The sequence below is a fragment of the Anopheles coustani genome, chromosome 2 (genome assembly GCF_943734705.1).
Source record: "Anopheles coustani chromosome 2, idAnoCousDA_361_x.2, whole genome shotgun sequence".
Taxonomy (NCBI): domain Eukaryota; kingdom Metazoa; phylum Arthropoda; class Insecta; order Diptera; family Culicidae; genus Anopheles; species Anopheles coustani.
Window position 1 is genome coordinate 5378294 of NC_071289.1, and position 20490 is coordinate 5398783.

Here is a 20490-nt window from a genome sequence, read left to right on the forward strand (position 1 = left end):
AACACGTCCGGATACACGTCTTAGGACTTCCCTCGTCCCATCCAACAACTACCCATAAGGAAAGGAAAAACCCCGTTGTCATGCAGTTTTATGACCCTTCCGTTTGGGGACGAGACATGCCCATCATTCTGCGCCAAGCACAGGACATTTTCTTCAGATTCCCCAAGGGTCAATAAACCGTGGTACCGTTGGGTTTGGATTGACATCATCTTCCAATGCAGGTGAGATCCGCCAGAGCCGGAGGAAGTCTAGCGCTGTAAAAGTTCGGAGTCTTACAGAACCTTCCACAGAACCGGTCAGTTTCCTGACTGTTCTTTTGAATAATTAATCCTCGGCCAGTGTTGTTGTTTTTCGCAGCGACCAATTCCAACTTCTACCGCGGAGACGTCGGCCCGTGTCTCGTCCAATAAAGAGCCCTCTTCCGCGCTGGGCAGGAAAAACGCAAGAGCGCAGCGGTGACGGTAACGGAGATTGGCAAAGATTGCCCCGTGGAAGAAAATCAATTTATTATTGATGAAAGTTTTACTTCGTTTCATTTCGGGTCGCTATGGGTTTTTGGTTTGCTTTCGTAACAAGTAGGAAGTGTCCTTTTTCTTGTCTCGTCACGAAACTCCGGAAATATGGCTGGAAGTTCACCGATTGTGCACAGTAGCCTACAATAATAAACAAGTAATATTTTGGTTTTGCTCGAATTGATTTTATTCTTGAACTTATGAACTAGTGAACATCAGCAGAAAGAACTGCTTCATGACGATTTAATAGTACTCTATAATTTAAATAATAAGGACCAAACTTTTAATCATACTTGCTACTGTGCTGAAACTGTTTCTCGGTAAGTTGAGGTTACCTTTCGTGTACAGACTGGCTTCATTTACATGGTCTCCCTCCAAGGGCAAGCGGAGTAACGTTCCGTGGACTTAGGAAAACTAGACAAGAGGTGATTGAGAGTGTCTTTTACTGTCGGGTACTATGCTCGGCCTCGGCCGACCCGATGGTGAACCTGATGGGCCTCGGCAGTCGGTGGAGTCGGTGGAACAGGAAATGCAAAAGAAAAAGGGGGGAAAGCATAAAACAGCACGTCCCAGCCCATCCTCAGACAGGTACAGGTAAACATAAAACCCGACCAGGACCGAACGGCGCATGAGCGAGAATAATAAAAATACATATTTTATTTAGACACGCGATTACTTATTTACAAATTTATACCGTTTGTCAGGCAGCTCTCCGCTTTGCGTTCCGGCCGGTCGTTGTTTCCTTTCCCGGCGCGCGAATTCGGAACAGTCGTTCCGGTGAGCCGTGGTTTCGACTACGAAATGGTTGGTTACTACCGGAGCGCGAGCTCCCTCCTCCGAGAGTGAGGGTTAAAGTAACTCCATCGTGTTTTTGTTTTTCCTCTTTCTTTCCCGTTGTTATCCTGGGCGTTGGGGCAAACAATTGCTCCCCCTCCTGCCAGCGTGGCCAGTTGTGGAGGTACAGTTTTCTTTTATGTGCCCGGGAGCGGGAAAAATGGTTTTCGCTTGGTTGTGTTTCGCGTTGGGGGGTGTTTTACACTGCACAGATAAAACAGAATCAAAGATTCACCGAGTAGTAGTGCCTTTCCGGAACGATACCGTTGTGTGGAAAAACTTAATGCAACGATGCAAAACTTCCGTCATGTGTGGAAATTGCGCATTAAGTATTCATTTACAGTGGTCGGCGTGGGATACATTACCATGCGATCCATTACCATTGAGGACCAAAACCGAAGGACTTTCTTGACGTCAAATGGAAATCATAAAAGTGTCGGATTGAGACAGAAGATAAAAGCTAACACGAACAAGGACTACAATAAAAATAATTCAAATGTAGACTGTTTACATTCAGAGTTCATCATTCATAAGTTATTTACATTGATGTTCTCTTTCAAGTACGCCGCTTTAAACATCAAGCTTCCGATGAAAACAAGAGACCAAAATCGATAATAGTTTTATTCTGCAAAACCCGTTCTGGCAAAGAAAACTCAGTTGTTTTGCTTTTTCCCATCGAACAAACCTGTCTACTCGAAGGACCGGAAAATCGGGGTGGTTAATGTGCTGGATTCGAGCCAAGAGCGAACCAAAATGCGGCGCTATCTGGCCATGAGAATGACGTCAGGAATGTTTGAGGGCAAAGCCTGAGTTGGGAACCGACCGTATCGATGACCTCCGACCTCGCCGTGGGATCATGACCCTTCCATGCCGTCCCAGATAATCGCCCTCCGACCCGTGAAGCCCGTGAACTCATTGTTTCTTGCTTATGCTTGATGTGCGCCCGCCCACCGTTTGGAGGCTATCGAACCCTTTCGTTGGGAGTTCCGGTTACCTTTAAAGGGTTTAAAGTTTGAACAGTTTGTTTGTGGTGGCTTATGGCTCGGCACGGATCGAAAACGGGATCAATGCTGAATTGGAGGAAATGTGATCCAGTCACGGGGCAATTATTGCGACATTAAATTGGCGGGGTTCACCCGATCCAACTTACCTCTCACTCATGTGGCCGCATGTGTGTGGGTTATGGCCAACCTTCCTGTCACATTGACACTTTGTTGTGTCCCGAGCAGCTTCCGATGGGAGCCATTTCGCCGGTGCGGGCTTCATCTGTCTCGAGTTTCATCGGCACTCGCCGGAGGCAAATGTTACTTGTCTCCTCGGAAAGGGAAGATGTGCCGATGACGATTTGATTTTAATGATGACGAATCGAGCGCTGAGTGACATTTAAATGTTGCAGTGTGAAATTTGATTTTATTCTTTTGTCCCTCTCGTGTTCGCCTCGATTCCTATTCGGAACGAAATCTTGCGCATCCTTAACCACGTCGCGAACGAACGACCGACGACGAAGGTTGGTGGAAAATTTTCATTCATTTTCCTCGTAGCGTGGTGCGTCATCCGTTTTCTCGGTGTTTCAAATTTCACGAAAAACCTACCGGATTGAAGATAATTAGAAACGGTTGGGTGAAGGAATGGGTTTCTTCAGGGCGAGCCAGCAATCAAACCAAAGCGAAGGCCAATCGACTTACGACGGCGTCGTTAAAGGGTTAAGGAAAAAGTGTCAAATTTCCCCCAAAGACCCAAGGAAATCGGAGCTACTGCCGGGTACGACAATTAGTGTTGTTAGGCACAAGTTATTTTAAAGTATTGCTACTGGTTGCGGGTTCCGAAAAAAAAGGTTACTAATTCCACGCTAATTGGATGGAAGAGGATGAAGAAAGAAAGCAGACTTCTTTAAGTGTGTTCCGTTAAAAATTCAGCAATTTTTTCCGAGGAAATATTTGTAAGGCCAAACAAATATAACAAATATATCCAGCACTCCAATTATTTCCCAAGAGTTTTTCCGAAACAGTTTTCAAGTCAATTATCGACGGAATAATAAAGCAGGACTGTCCGCCACGGGTACTTCGACGCGGATTGGATCGTTCACATTAACCATCCAATCAATTAGTGATTAGAAAAGTTTTTCCGAACACCGAAAGTCGGCGTGTCTTTGTGTCCCCGTCTCGGCTGCATTCTTTTCACCCTCCACCTCCACCGAGAAGTGAAAGGGATCGAATCGAACCAACATTTGATTAGCATCTCTTCCTACGACCCGAACTTTTCCGATTGAATGATAACGACGGTGCCGTAGGAAAACCACCGGGGGAAAAGTTGCCCTAACGGAAAGCGATGCCCCGAAAAGAAAGGGGGTCACGGTCATCGGGGACCGTTCGAGCCCGAGAGCGCAACTTGTTATCCTTTATCAAGCATCCAATCCTTCGATAATGATGATTATGACGACGATGATCACGGTGATGGGAAAGTTTCGCCAAACTAACCGACACGGCGATTAATTCATGCGAATAGGGAACTGTTCTCCCCCCGGTGGGAGAGTGTGGCAGTCATAATTTCGCAGCAAATTTTCCCGAAGGACCAATCTTGGCATCGGGATGTTCTAATATTTCTCATTAACCTATCAGTCGGTACGTTCGCAATCCTGAAGTATTTCCTGGGAGGAAACGAAACTTCCGGTGCTCGTTAATCTGTTTCTCTGTCTGCGCTTTCGCTTTACCAACGCGCGCTCTTCATGTTCAGTTTTAAGATTTCGCAAGATCACATTCGAATCAACCGCCTTCCCGAACGCCAGTTGGAAGGCAGAAGTTTATCGAGTCAAGAGACCTGCAAAAGATTCCTCATGTTGATGGTGAACGAGCGCTAGCTTCGAGTCGACTGTGAAGTAGAAGCAGAAGGAGAAAACACACCGCATCTCGAAAGTGGTCGGAAATTTATGACGACCACGGAGAGGTATAAATTTGCAGCCATATAAATGCATATGTATAAATATAACGCTCCCTCCCGGTTGCCATCCCCACGACGGTCGACGGTCCGAAGAGTTATGGAACTCGGTGCCAACTCCCAAGAAAACCTCTCCGAGTCCGAGGTGAAAATCAGGTCGAGAAGATGCAATTTAACTCTTCAAATTTGACGGTGCACCTTCGGGGGGTGCCTTTGCCCACTTCCAAGCGATGCCCCCGTGCCTTAATTATACTCTTCAAAAACCACTCCGGCACGCTTAATGGGAGAACCTCAAGACCGAAGTGAAGACTACAAAAGGCGGTGGTTTTATGCAGTCTGCTTTTAAATTTCATTCAATGCACAACGCGTCGAGTGCAGTTGATTCAGAACGCGCAGACTATAAGTCTACTTTTATTCCACCAATTCATCTTGTTCATCAAGGTCAATTTGGTGGAAAGAAGCTTCCGAGCAGAAGTGGTGTTCCCAATTAAATAAATCGAATGACGGTTTGATTTACGGAAGCAATCTTGTCGATGGCATTAAATTATAATGACACACTTTGACGATGCGTTTATTGAGTTGATTACACGGCCAACAATTATTTATCACATGTCAATCGAACCGGTTTTGGGGTGGATGGAAATTTATTTAAAGTATTGTGTTCACATTGCATTGGTTGAAATTGACAAAACTTGAAGAAAACGTCTTATCATCATTTTGTTTCCTAGAAATGGTTGCCAAAAACATTCTTCCTTCTTCGAGATATTTTCCAACCCTAAGATCTATCATTGAAATACTAATCGAACTTTTTCGCTTTTCGCTGCCATTCTTTTTAATTACAGAAAAATGCAAAAACCCATTAGGCATGGAATCGTTCGCGATTAATGACTCACAAATTACGGCCAGCTCGGCGCACGACATCGGCAACGTGGGACCACAGCATGCCAGGTAAGCTCTCCCCCGGGCTGAAAAGCCATCGAAAAGCCGACTTCTCCTTCATCAAGCGCGGGAAGTGAGAAGTGTACAAGATTCTTTCATTAAGTCGGGAAGCGGGAAAACCGTGGGCGCTAGGTAAGATTGTCGAGGGGGCTGGGGGTGAAACAGGCGTCGGGAGGAAGCGAAACGAAAGACACGGCAGCAAAACACACTCCGTTCGATCTTCAAGAAGGAAACTTTCATCCTTCCTGCTTGCGAGCGGCATGCAATGGTGGAGCTGTTGTTTTTCCTTGTTCCCTTTTCTTCTCCTAGCCATTGTTTTGTCGCTCTTGAAAGATTACGCCACGCCAGGCGAGAAAGGGAGGCGCAGAAAAAAGCCCCACTGATGCCAGCGATACAGATTCGTTCGCCTTTCAACGGCATTTCGCATCCGGAAACCAACGCCGCAACGAAAACACCATGCGAAAGCAATAACGCAGCAAAACCGAAAGGATATATGAACCGGCGCAACAAATGACCTGGCATGGTGTCTGTGTGTATGTGTGCGATGGTGTGTTTGAGTGGAGCGAACGGAGTACAGGATAACAAATCTACATTATCCTCATCAGGGATAACAAATTGCTCTCATTTAAAATGAAAAATCACTATTTGTATTTTCTTTTCATACGCCTGCCAGTAGCAGACTCCCCACCACTAAGCACACACATACATACACAGGGAAGGTTGGCGTTTGATCAAAGAGCACCCACATATGCACCAAAGCAACTCCTGCCCGGTTTTCCCGGCAGGAAGACGCACGAAGAAAAGGAAAGGGAAAGACAATGCTTGAGAAAACACAACAACGACCAGCATTGCAGTGCCATTTTCCTGCCCTTCGGTTTGCTGCACAGTCATGCCCGGGAAAAGGTGGACGACTTGCCACCAACCCTCTCCCATACTTCATCCCCCCCCTTGTGTTCGTGTAAGGACACGTTTCTGACGTTCGAGCCCGTTAGCTTTGGCTCACGCCGTGTGTGAACCGTACGTTTGTACGAACGTTCATTTTCACAATGGGAGAAAATTATTTTCCATTTTCCGAACCTTTCGAAACACCTTCTCCCGTCCCCCCCGTCGCACACCTTGGCTGCTGGATACACGGAGCACCCCATCCTTCGCCGTGTGGGGGATCTGCAAATGGATCACGGCTTTTCCCTTTCCGCTTTGTTCGCGCGTAGGAAAATGATTATGTCGCTTAAAACCCTATGCCTTGTGGGTGGGCCGGGGTGGGATGTTGGCGCGCCTTGGCAAGACCGTGACTGGTAAAATGGCAACCGGATTATCTCGTCGTTTCGGCGAGGTTTGTCCTTCGTGCACGCCGAGAAGGGAGGAGGACGCCAGTGGTTTGCTGGTTTGTCAGGAAGGATCCTTCGGCGTAAACTACGACGTGTGGATCGGTTATTGTTGCATTGTCTGGTGCAGTTTCTGATTCGTCGTCGCAATCTTCCCCCTTTCGCCTGGCTTATTGTTTGATAAAAGGTGGTGTACCAGAATTGCATTGCGACCTTTAAATAATGTCCGTGATTGAGTGTTGTTGTTTGTTTAATCCTTTATAATATTTCCATTTTCTTGACTCTGTTACGTATAGATTAAAGCTCCAAGTTATACTGTAACAGTTTAGGCATAACACAAAGATTTGTTTTTCCGTAATCTTGATCCGTTACTCACCGTTCCGAAGAAAAATGGTAATCATTAGTGAATGTGTGAGGCTTCAAAAGCAAACAACAAAACTCACCATCTTCTCCACCGCTTTGGGGTGCATAAGAAATGAAGAAAAATTGATCCCTGTTTGTGCGTCTACCTTGCCTACATTTTTCACTTACCCATCCACCCAATTGTTTGGAATGCCTGTTCCTTTGAACCTTTGGAATGAGACCGGAAAGAGGAAAAACATTTGCAAGATTGCAATGAATAATTTAAATTTTTCGCTCTCTTCATGAACCTCCCAAACACTTCGGAAGTATTTCAAAATGATGTCCTTGCTTGAGGAAAAATATGCTTTTGCTTTTCCTGAGAACAACAGTTGGCAGGTTCGTATCCGTATCACAATCGTCTGGAATTCAATTACGTCGCAATACACCAATCCGACCGTTATTGATCAGAGGGATCGTTATTGGACATAAAACCGAATGGAACAATGGTTGCAGTTGAATGAAGTGGTTGAAAGGGACAAAATCCGCTCCGTAAAGCCCTTCGAGTGTCCCAAAGACCTTCCTAATCGGACGGTCAAATATTAACGATGAGGTAAAGAGAAAAAAACAGACAACAAAACAACATTCGAATCGAAATTACTCAAAACGGTGGTCCTAATCTCTGGTCGGGGGCCTTTTCGTCCCGAGTGCAACACTTGTGCGCGACGTCTTAGTGAAGTAAAAATGCGACCAACAACAACAACAACGAGGGCCTTTATATTTCCCCCGGTTCCCGGTTACCTCTTGAGCTGTGCATAATCAATAAATGTTTGTCGATTTTTAGTGCGCCATAAAATGGCCGGCAAGCTATTCCATTTCGTGCGGTTCGGTTCCTTTCGAATGCGACCATGGAACCGGGCCGGTACCGGGGAACTTGTGTGTGTTGCTTGCTTGACTTTACGGCTAACTCGGTCGCCATGGGCAAAATTGTCCATTTATGATATGAAGGATTTATTTCCTTTTGTGTGCATGTGTTTGGACCCTTTGGAGGGCAGGGCGTGTGTGTGTATGTTGGCACACAATTTTCCTCCACTGCTGTTGCCTTAGATCGGGTCGCTCAGTTTATTGCCGATTTTCCTCCAACCCAGTCCTTCCCAGTCAGATGGCTGTTTTCCGCCGATCCATCAACGGTGTTTTCCTTTTCATCAACCACTTATGATTGCTCTTCGAAGTCGTCATGCAGGAGTTCTTTTTTCCCCTCCTTCCGCCACCGTCCTTTTCGATCACCATCACAACACAGCCATTACAAACGGGCGCTCTTCGAAACACGAACCTTTTCATCATCCCCACGGCGATGTCCTTGGAGTCCTTTGAACCGAAGCCGCGGAACGATCCAAACGATCGACTCAGCCGTTAAAAGCTTGCTGGAAAGCATGCGGCAAACAGAACAAAAAAATGTGGAAAAACTGGAACGAATGAATACTTGTGTCACGCAGCGTCGTCTTCGTCCTGCTCGTTCGGTTGTTTAGTTTGGATTCAAGTTTTTCTGTTTTGTTTCACTTGGAAATTGTGTGCCGGTGCCCTTCCAGCAATCTGTGGTCGGAAGGGGTGTTCGGGTCAATTTCCAGTGAAATCTCCCCACGATTGCCATACGGACATGTTACGGTACCACCGGTTCGCTTCTCTGCCCAGTCGGATACTGTTTCATTGCTTTCTGTCAATTCTGACGTTTATGTCTTTATTTTGCTAGGGTTTTTCTAATCGGCAACCCGACGGTCCTACGCCGAAGGCAGCAAGCTTTTGCATGCCAAAGGAAATTATTCTCGGTCGTGTTTGTTCCTCCTTTATCCTTGACCGATTGAAGGTCTGAGCACGACTGAAAAAACATAAAAATGAGCTCGCACGAGTACAGTTGAATACGGAAAAATCGCTGTTCGCTTGTATCCCCCAGATAACCCTGACTCCTTTAATTTATTTCCAAGTAAAATACCGTCAATCAACAAGGGAAACATTTTGTAAAATGGTTTCCGAAACATGTCTTTAAAACCCACTATGGACTTTTTTCGTCTGTTTCCCACCCACCAGACCGATGTCCTCGGTCACGAACGGCGCTGTTCATAGTGTTCATAAACTTAGCAACAGATTGACGTTCACGAAGATTGGAATCGGCCGTTTTTTTTGCTCCAGTCACCCAAACGACCGTAGCGTTTTTATGAAGCTCTGGGCTGGAAAATGGATAGAGAAAGAGGTAGTAAAAGGAAAACTCAACCCTGTGAGGGCCAGTCAAATCGACAGGCCACAGCTGACTGACGGGGCGTACTTCATAAATCAATATGGAGCCATATTTTCATCCCGATGGCTTCATCCATCGCAGCTCGGAGCAAAAGGGTTGATGGTTGTTTTTTTGCTTATCTAAGCCAGCAAGTGGCAAAAAGCTTCGGTAGGTCAGACTGAACGTACCTTGTATGAAATGAAATACTTCTTTTCGCCGAGAGAAACTTCAACATTGAACGCTAACTCTTATCCTTGACGAGGTTACTCATTTTCCCTCCTGATCGTTATGTTGAAACGAATAGAGATAAGGGAAAAATGTCATTGCGAAAGGTGCCCTCCAACTTTGGAAATAGTTTTGCACTTCATTTCAATGTCGACTATTTCGTCATTCGCAGTCTGTTTAGCTTTTTCTGTTTTTACTCCAATGTTTTGTTCAACTATGTCATTTGGTTTTATCTTTCGGTTGCTCGATTTGGTTGATTGCAGGTTTGAACTTTCCCACCGACCGCAGAGACATTCGTCAACCTTCCTACCGCAGGTTATCTACCACGTCACGTCGGACTCAACGATGGGGAAATATTTTACCAAGGGCCCTTCGCACCGTGCCTCGTTGAGCGCTCAAGATCTTCGGCTCGGAACCATCGAAGCAGCAATTTGACTGGTGGATGACTTCATTAAAAGCTTCAGCTCGCGTGGGAAATATGCTCGCCCTGTCAACGTTCGAGATTGAACAGAAAATTACAAATGCTCACTCATCTCTCTCGCTCTCGTCGCACCGACGGGGATGATGAAGTCTTGACGACACCAGGAGCCCTCTGGAGTGCCCCTCACACTCGACTTTTGGCACCGGACGAAGTCGTTCTAACGCTGTGGAATACGGGTTGGGTTTTAGGATGATGATTTTCGTTCGTCTGTGTTTCACGCTTCGTTTGCGCCTGGACCGGTGTGTCCGGGGCAGTTCAGTCGATTAGTCATGATTAATGGGACCGACGGGATGGTTTCTGTGGTTTTGACCCCAAAAGAAACTGCTATTTTGTGGGTTGCTTTGCTTACCATTGACGGTCAATTGTACCAAAGGATTTAATTTGTTGCTGGTTTCAATCATATTCCTTTCGTGTTCTTAGAGTTGTTCACATTTTTGTGCAATTTATAACACAGTGGTAACACTTTGTTGCGCAGCAACTCTTTCTATTGGTGGTCGTGCCACAAATTATCATCTTATGAACACGTCTTGGGTAGTAAAGCTGATCGGAAAATACGTGAAAAGCCATCCCTCGATCAAGGAGAGCGCAAAGTGCGACGGCATGGCAATAAACATAAACCGCGGTGCCGGTCTCCCATACCGTTTGACATGTTAATTTAACAAGCAGTGGCCCCTCAAGACGACAAGTTTCCTTCCACGAGTACGCAATGCAAATGTGCATCGACAAAAGGGTTCGAACCAGCGTCAGCGTCTCGCAGGTTCTCCAATAAATCTTTGCAAATCCCGCCGGTGAATGGCCACGGCTCAACATCATTCTTTGCCATCTTAGGGTGACCCCGACGACGAGCAAAGCACGTCCACAAGGCGGTCGCTCGGACGCGTCCCATTATTTCCAGTCGTCGCGTTAAGCCGCGTGCGTTATTTTCCTTCCAAACGAACCCGGTCTCTCATAACTTTATGGTTCGTCGCCGCGTTCGCTGTTGTCGTGTTGTGTCGTAAAAAAGCGAAAATTAATCTCCACCATGTGCCCCCCTCACACTTCCCAGCCACGGCAAGGATCCCCCTGCTTCCCCTTCCCATGCCGCCCGGTCAGAAATGGGATTGCGCGAAAGGACGCCGCGGTTGCGTCTAGCCTTTTTCCCGCCGCAAACTGCGAGCGAATCGGCCACTTGCCATTAAATATAATTAAAAACAATAAAAAGAAAAATCCGTCGTCGTAAATTAACACCCCAACCCTCCCCTCCCCCGCCCCGGACGCCGTGTGGTGTGGGTTCGTTTGTTTAGCGTCCCTCCGAGGAAGAATGGTCCGTTTTCCTGAAGCGAAAAGATGGCGAACACTCCCTTCGAGGCGACGATGATGTTGATTTTTCTAATGACCACCGCCAGATGGTAGAGTGTGACGATGGTTGTGGTGGTGGTGGCCAAAACCATCGTAGCATTGTTGCGTCGTCGTCCTCCTAGTCGTCGTCCTTTTCCGTCATCGTCAATGTTTCCTTCCCCACGCCCCGGGGAACGATGGCCGTTAATAAAATCTAATATTTCAAATCCTAGCCGTCATTAAAAACATTTCGAGTCATTGTTTTGCGACCGAACCCGTGGAGCGGCGGTGATGGTTTTCGTCCTTTTTTGACCCATTTCCATGGGAATTAGACGTCACGAGCGACGACGACGATGATGATGGCGGCGATGGCTGCGATGATGATGGCAATGTTGGCACGTCCGTTGGCCGTAACATTACGAGCCTACTCGCCGCCATTTAAGGGTGGATTTGAATAGATGCTTTTAAAAGGTTTGGTGTCATTTTTACTTTTCTGACCCTCAAAACACAGCGGTCCCAGGGACGGGTGGAAGGTGGTGAGCGGAACGAAAGCATGACCGCTTTAAGTGACCGATTGCAGTAATATAAATCTGGCCGGAGGAAAACATTCCGGCCCCCAGTTTGGGGACCAGTTTTGGTCAGCCCATCCAGTTTACTCACTTCATTTACGTTTGGGGAAAGATAATGGTTGATCTCCGCAAGATGCAAATGAAATGGGAATTAAATGGACATCGCTTTTTATGACCGTCCTTCCGGGAGGTCCAAAAGGCAAAATGGGAAGAAGGGAATAATATTTCGAGACATGAAACACGTATTGACAATCTTCCGTAATTGATTGAACGTAACGAAGAAAAAATTTATTTATTATTTTATCAAACCATAATTTAGAAGGTGAGCTAAAAAAAATACCAGTATTGAAACCCTACACAGTTTTAAATAATATGTCATGAAACTTCCACAAACCATTCTATTACTGTAATTATTAGACATTGTTTTGCCTTCCGAAAATATCCGCCGGTAAAACCTCCAAAAGTTGATGAATGAGTTTCGGTACGGTTTCCCCGTTGTCTCGGAACAACTCGCCGGAAAATGATAAACAACCGGTTTCGGTCGTAGAACGCCATCGTCCCATCTGTCGAGGATACCTTGCCACTTTTCTGAGCCCTTGACTCGGACAGCCTAATGGAAGAAATATGCTTTTTCCGGAATTAATGCTCCATCCATTTTCCCTTTTGACTTTTTCTCTCTATAAGTCTCTTTCTCTCTCTCGCTCTGTAGTTTTGTAGGTCCTTCCGGTTATTTGAGTTCGTTCCCTTTTTTTGGACTCTGGTGAGCTACAACCTGTACGCGCCTCTTTGTGGTACCCAAAAATGACATCCAGATCCGGCAAATTCGCGCTCCCTAGCAAGTGATGGTCATTTTGTGTGTGTGTGTGAGATTGTGTTTTCCAACCATTTCCCCATTCATTCTTACTGCTCGACATCTCTACATTAATATTACATTTTCATTCCCCGTAATGACCTCCCATCATCGTTATTGTCGTCAGGATCATTCGGCGGAATGGTCGTGAACCAACCGAAACGTTGCTGTGGTTAACCTTTAGCTCGTTGTTTTCTTGTTTTGTTTAACCAAACGATCACCATTAGTCACCGTCATCGACCGGGTCGCGGTGTGTTTTTTTGCAAACCGTTTCCCCCGGGTGCCTGTTTCCAGTCACTTCCCTTTTCGTTCTGCTCCATCCGATGCGTTCATTTGACGTAATTATTTGCGATGTAAGTATTCTTCAACTGGTTGTTAGTTTTATTTATTTGACTTTCAGTTCTACGTATTACATACTTTTTGCAAAACAGAATCAGCGTAAAACCTCGGCAACAAAGCCTCTGAAACGAACTTGCATGCCTACAATAAGAGTTCTGGAAAACCTCAATGCAAAGAATGTTGGTGAAGTAAATCCGCTTCCGATCGTGGTTTGTTTTTCCGTTCTTCATTCGGAGATAAAGTTCAACTTGACCAACAACTGAACCACAAATCGGCACAGAAAACCCAAAGCGGAAAAAATCAGAAGTCCGTTTTCTTTGCACGTAGTTTTTGAAACTTTCCTTCCCAGTGGAGGCGGTAAGGCCACGAATGGCGCAACGCAGATAACGGTGAAAATTGCACACCGAAACCACATCGTCGGCTAGCCACAGAGATTGGAAAACTGTGTGCACCAAAGTAAATACATTACATTCACCGGCTCATTTTCCTGCGAAGCGAAAATGTGCTGGAAGGCAAAAGGAACGAAGCGAAGCAACTGTTCTGAAGCTGATGTTAAAATAAGCTTCAATGGAACCCATTGCAAAAAAAAGGAAAACCCATTCAATGGTTTGCACATTCTGGCTAGTTTTTCCTACTCCGACCGTTGTGTGGGGGTTTTCCGCTCAGCCCACATTGTTGTATCACATTCCGGGCGCCCGCAGGACACACGCTGGACAACGTTGACGTTTCGGGGGGTGGCGATGACGGAGCCGTTCCGATGGACCGGGCGGACACTTCGCTCCGTTCTTCGTTTGTTGAGCACTTTGTCAAAACCGTTTGTCATTTTACGCCACGTCGGAGAACGCACACACCCATGCACAACATACTCACCTTTTTCCGGAAAAGCCATCGTGTGATGATGATGATGCTGCTGGCCGTGACAATGATGGTACACGCGACGGGAAAAAAAAATTCAAAGGTCGCCCGGAAGGCTGGCAAAAGGCTAGCCGGAAAATGCCTTGGCTTGGTCGCTGCTGTGGGTGGAAAAGTATGTGCCTTATCATCATGTACGGGCTTTTTTTTCGCTCTCGTAGTCCCTTTTACTTCCTGTTACTGCTTGCTAGAGCTCGTGAGTTTGTTTGGAAGAGACAAAAAACACACCAGACACCCCTCCTCCCAGCAGGGTGGCCCCAAGGCTCCTCCTTGAAACGACGATCTGAAAGACGCGGTACATTTTAAGGGCGGCAGAAAAGTGCGCTTAAAAATGAAGAAAAAGAAAATCATTCCGCACCAAGCACCAAGCCTCATTCAATAACTGCTGTAAAACGAAGTGAAAAAGGTGTACCAAATTGTGCATCATTGAAATACGTACGTCCTTCACCATTTCACCACCCGGAACGCGATGAAAAACCGACCTCCCTGCCTTCAGGGGGGAGGGTGAGTGAAAATATAAGCAAAAAAGATCTGCGTTTATCACGACGCAGCCTGCGGAAGTGGCAAGATGTTAGCTTAGCTCTTTGGCAAACACCAAACCCGAAGCCCACCGACATTCCACGAAACGCTGCGGTTTTCAGACGCTTCGTGTGCGTTATCTTTCCCAACGCCCGGAGGATCGTTGCATGATGAGCTGGGACACGCCGTTTTCCCCCGGGGGCCAACGATGGCACGGATGAACAGGTTTGCCTTAAAAAAAAAACTGCAATAACCGTTACCGTGAGCGAAGCAGTGGAAAAATGGGTGTTCCAAAGAAGAGAAGCGAATTAGAAAAAGATTCACAGGACCGGGACATAGGGAAGAGGGTAAAGGTGTGTTCATAAAACGCCAATGGTGCCATCATTATGTTACGTCACGTGGACGGTGGGAATGGGCAAAGATGGAGGTGTTTGTGATAAGTGAAAAAGCATTTGTAATAAATTAGAAATGTGCGTTCATTTTTTCCATATCTTATGTGTGTGTTTGCACGCATGCATGTGTCCCGACTGTCTGAGCCCTGTCGATGTCATTAAATGGCATGTTTTACGACCGGACTAAGTTCCTTTAACCTTCCCATTTAATTTTGTGTTTGAATTTTTCATACTTTCAACCACGTTATGGAAAACATCATCTATTGAAGGTTTTTTTTATTGGTTTATCTTCTTTTCTTTAAATTTTCACTCAATGTTATCGTTTAATCTTTTAGTTTTCATTTCAAAATTCATTCCTCCTTCTTAAGCTAAAACTTTATAAAATTCTCTTTCCGCACCTTCGCTTTCTTTCATGAAACATACATGGACAGCCCTAAAGAGATTCTTCTCTCATGCACACACCGAAGGGTGGTTTTATCAGTTATTTTAAATTGCTCCTCTGGTGAGCTACTTGAGGCGTGTAACTGGATACGTAATTTCCCGCAAATGCACAATAAATTGCTAACGTCGTCTGGTGTCACTTTACACATTTTTAAGTCACTTCAGACTACGTGCTCCTCTTTACTTTTTGCACTCAACTGCTCCCTGTGGGCCAAGTTTTACCTTCAATATTGTCTCGGGATGCTGCTTTAGCTTCCCTTTCCTTCTGATAGTACCCTCTTTTCATTTCGTTTTTCTTTCACCACTTTTTGTACATTTTTTTCTACTTTCATCCGTCTGCCTCTCTTTCTCGCCTTTCACTCGCCCTGCTCCCCTTGCGGCTAATTTTCGCTCGGCTGAATGATGACGAAATTCGCTCGGGCGTTTAAAATGCTTTTTTACTTAAAAATGTCAATAAGTTGCCATGAAAAATGTCTCTGCACAGCCCGCTCGCGTCGACCACTCGAGCGCGTCGATGCCTGAGCTAATAAAAGCCATTCACGATAAGGAAGGAAACTGTCTCCCGCCCCCCTCGAGGTCGACCGACCGGGGGCGTTTCGGGTGAAAGTGAAGTTGAAAAGGAACCGCTGCTCTCGGAGTCGCAGACAGTGGGCTGGGAGGCGGGGGTGGAGGACGTCGGTTCGTGCCCGGACCACTTCCGGTCTTTTATGCAGCCGGTGGTGAATTTCCTGTGCAACCGTCGGCGCTTTGGAGGAACTACCTTTTTTCGCCCCCTTAATGGCGAAGTTGTGCATATACGGAGGGAGAAAAGACACTCGAACTCGCGTCCTTCGTGTCCCTTATTTGCCCACTTTCTGTAGAGGTTTTCCGGGCAAGAAGAAAAAAAAAACAGAAACCCCCTTGCACTCTACAGGGAAAGTAATATTTACATCCCCGGGCACACGGAACAGTATATCGGCACGCCAGTCAGGCATGGGATCATTTATTTATCGCTACTAGAAGTTCTTTAGAAAAGCGACTCTACCGAAGGAAATGTCTCCCCTTCGCAAGCCAACCGAGACCGACGATGCCTAACAAGATCGCAAACCCCCGTGACTTTGACTGGTGGGCACGCCTCGGCGCTGATAAGTGAGAATATTCAATATTGACTATTTTGTAAAGGAACGTACTGGCTCGGGGTTTCCTTCAGGGAGGAAGCAGGGAACCCACCGAACTTATTCAACCGAAGTCTAGTCAAATAACGAAAAGAAAACCTCTCTCTCGTTAGTGTTTGATCAACGAGGAGGAGACTATCTTTTTTCACTCGTGCCGAATAAATTGTGACATTGAGTGGGAAATTTGTTCGATAAACCATTCGTCCCTGTTGACATCGGAGGGACGACTTCCGACCCCGACTTTCCCTACCAACCATCCTCGTTCGATCACATTAAACCATATCGCTACTCAAACTATGCTTTCGTCGAAAAAGTGTCCCCCTCGGTTGTCTTTAAGGATGTTCGATTTTTCATCTCCGTTTGAAGGCATTGCGGCTCGGTTGAACCAGTCCCACCGGTTTATCTTTCCATTTGCATTTTTTTAGTGCTTTCGAGGATATTGGTGTACGGCTTACGCTATCAGCATAGGGCACGTGTCGTCCCCATCGACGTAGGTGGAATTATAAATCGTTGTCAATATTTCAATACATTGCAATGTGAGGTTGATGTGATGTAAAAATATGAAGCCCTATGAAAGGTCCTGGTTTGATTAAATATAGGATTTTTTTTAAATCGGATTTTAATTAATACTCGCCACATGTTGTAGTGATTGATAAACAAAAATAAAGGGCTGATTCAATCAATAAAATAAATATAGTTAAGCCATGGAGAATATAATGTGAGGTGTTTAAAATGTTAATTGAATCCTTTTATAGTGCTTTCAAATAAACATTGACACGTGCCAATGAACCCGTACACGTTTCTAAAAAAAATCCTTACCGCAGTATTCGTGCAGCATCCAGCGAAATTAGTCTTTCTACACCTCATTACCACCATTATGCAGAATTCGTTCCATAATGTGCCTCTCCATTCATGCAATTCGAAGCAAAATAGAATAGAATATCACATCCATTCACCCTTGAAAGAACAGACACACAATCGCATACCAAACAAATTACCATCGCGACATTTGAGGCCCGACCGACGTCGTCGCAGAGGAATGTGTCTATCCCCGCCAAGGGGCCAGACGGACACCGGATCGCTCGGAATGGCTCCTCGGGAAAGCGTCGGAGTCGGAACGCCGTTGGCTGCACTCCAAATCGTTCGCAGTCGGTTGAATTTATTGTAATCGCGTAGCATAATGCTTCGTCAGGGCGAGTCTTTTTCCCTTTTCTTTTTTTGTTTATTTGTGTTCATCCCACGGCGAATGTCTCGACACAAACATTCTTAAGGCGCACGTCGTTGTCATCCACCGACCGAGGGCGTCCTGAAGGTGAAGTGTTTCGAGTGAAAGACTTGCCCTCAAGGCTAGACCGAAGATCACGACTCCAAGACGGCCTTTCCCATTGAGTCTACAAATTGATGCTACTGAAGAAAAAAAAACACTGCCTGGTGTGTCCTTTACCTTTTGACCAGACCGGAGGAAAACCCCGTACCTTCTCTTCCATGTGTCGGAAAGACAAGTGTTGTCCAACACAGGCGAAATGGACCGGCATTAGCCTCATTGTGTTTGACCACTACTGGAACCCGGTGGGAGTGACTTTTCCATTCAATGTCTGCCAAAAAAAAGTGACGGAGACAGCATTGACATTGGGGCAACACACACACACACACATAAAGGAGTCTGCATGTTGGTTGGCCTTTTTTCTGTTTTTTTTTCTTTTGTCCTAAAGGGACAAGCAAACGTTCCCACAAGAAACTTTCTTTGGCTGATGCTGGAGGAACATGCTGCCAACGCTCGTCAGTGGTTTCCCTCTTGCAGGGCGTTTGGCTTTCGTCCCCTCGAGGGTGCAAAGTTCAGCATTTTAATTTTATTGCACTGATTATGCTGTCATTTATTGCAACTTCGTTACGTGAACTTTACTCACCGGGGCGAGTCGTTTTGGTGAGAACTTTTCCTTCCACATATCTCTGTGTGTGTGCAGCACGTACCTTCCCCAAGACTCCGAGTTTTCCCACAACTGCACCAACCTGCAACTCTCGCCAGACGCGCCGCTCGCACAACGCACAACAACTTTCGTAATTGATTTTTGGTGACAGACAGAGAGACTTTTCATCCTCCCTCCGCCACGGTTTCGGTGCAACGGAAAAGCTTATGAATATTCAATTCGAGAAACATTAGTTTCCGCAGTCCTTTTTCCACGATCTCCCGAGCAATTACTTTGTTTTCCACTTACCATTACCGGGTTTCCCTTTGCTGCACTCGCCCATTCGGCGCTGGGCAATCTTTTATTTTCATCCCATTTGCGCTCCGATTATTCCCGATATCGGAATCGGTTTTTTCGGGGATCTTCTCAGCCACTTTGCCGTTCCAGTCACCTGATCTTTACTACCAGTCTTTAACTTCGCCGGCTTTAGTTTTCCTTCGCTTTCATCTCGAGAGCGTGTTTACCGCCGTGGAAAGTGACCTCCCTTCCCGGGCCTCGACAAAGTGTTTGCGTTCCGCACGATCGAGTTGGAATGTTATTCAAATTTATCTCCCCCTGCGTCCAACGGAACCCGCCGGTAACTTACGCGATTGAAATTTATTTGCGAATTTGCGAACACTGATTGTGCCAAATTATCGGATGCTTTTTCGCGCTCTTTCCACCAGACGCGCTGCACTTAAACAAATTTTCCCCAAACGAGAGGCGAGAAAAGCGTCGTGAAAAATATTGTAAGTTACATTATTTGTAACGCTCACTTGAAACTTTTTCGTGTTGCTTCCAATGTAGCTTTAATTATATTATAATTTAAGCTAAACTTGTTTTCTCAATGGTTGGTACTTGCTCTTTATTTTTGGAGCAAATATGTGTGTCTCATATCCTTCGTGCACATTGAAGCGATAAATTATATTTAAAGGCAAACCTTTGGTCTTAATTTCGCTTTCTCCTTTTACGACAGTCGTTTGCCTGCGCACACCGCACACAATAAGTCAACATTTTTATTAGCCACGATACTTCCTACTTTTCCACCCAAACGCAATGGCCAACACACAAGATTCGATGTGTGTGCGTTCCATTGTCCTCCTAACGAGTTCCCGGGCGGGTCGTCCATCTTATTGGTCAGACGAAAGAAATCGCTCCCTCGTGGCGGGAAGGAAAGAGCGAGAAAGAAATGGAAAAACTATTCCAACCGAGGGTGTGTAGGGGTCCCGGAGTTGGTTGGACCGTTTGGTTGCAGATCAAGGAAACAAATCACTTTGTCGCAATGTTTTTCCCCCCGACCGCCATCCAACGGGGGAGGGAAAATCCGACTGCCTTAGGCAGAAAGAACGGAAATCCGGTCAGTGTTTTCCGCTTAACGTGCTGGCGCCCGCTCGGCATACCTTCACGAACGCGATACACTCCTTCATACATATTTATACAGTTATCAAACCGAAATGTTTGACTGGTGAGTCACGAGGGAAAGGAGGTTTGGGGCCGTGGAGTTGGACGCGTAAAGCCACCCGTTCGACTATGGCTAGCGCAATCGGCTACAACTATAAACGCAATGGTAAACGGACAGAGAGAGAGAGTTTTGGGGGGGAAACCCCGAAGGGGGAACGGAAATTAAACGACAACCCTGACCGGCGCTGGGAGGCGCGTGAGAGAGAGGGAGAGAGGTAGCATGCGTGTGCAACGGTCCCGAACGAAAATGGCCATCGGCCAAAGGGTAGCGATAAGGAAGGGGCCTAGCAAGGACAACCGTTCGCTCTTCGAAAGGCCGTCCGTTAAAAGAAACAAAGCTTCATGGGTCGTACTGGACAAAAAAAATCGAGGCACAGTTTGTGGAGGTGGAAAATTAGCTCCCCTTGGTGGAAGGGCACGAAAGGACGATGAAGAGATGCAGGCACTAACGAGGAACGGGCATGGACTGGACCAGGAAAAAGGTAACAGAGAGATTAGCGTAATACCGCTTCTCTTAATCACGTTTTTAGGGACGAGTTTCGGCAGAAATTTGTTTTTCCTTTCATGGATTTTCTTTGGAACAGCATTCCATGTACTTAATGGACGCCACATTGAAGGTAAATTACTCTTACTCGCAGTAAGATATGATTTTTCAAAAGTTTTGCAGCTTTAGTAATAGAGCTCAACATTAACCAACAGTATTGTATCCATCAAAACTTAAAAAAGCCC

The 20490-nt window shown here is 46.0% G+C and overlaps 1 protein-coding gene across 1 annotated transcript in view; it reads left to right on the top strand.

Annotated features, from left to right (window-relative positions):
- Positions 1-20490, top strand: part of LOC131262254 (discoidin domain-containing receptor tyrosine kinase B) — a 107227-nt gene that overhangs the window by 20554 nt on the left and 66183 nt on the right. The window contains exon 2 of the mRNA XM_058264218.1: positions 5123-5228. Within this exon, the coding sequence (XP_058120201.1) occupies positions 5123-5228 (106 nt within the window). The remainder of the gene's footprint in view (positions 1-5122; positions 5229-20490) is intronic.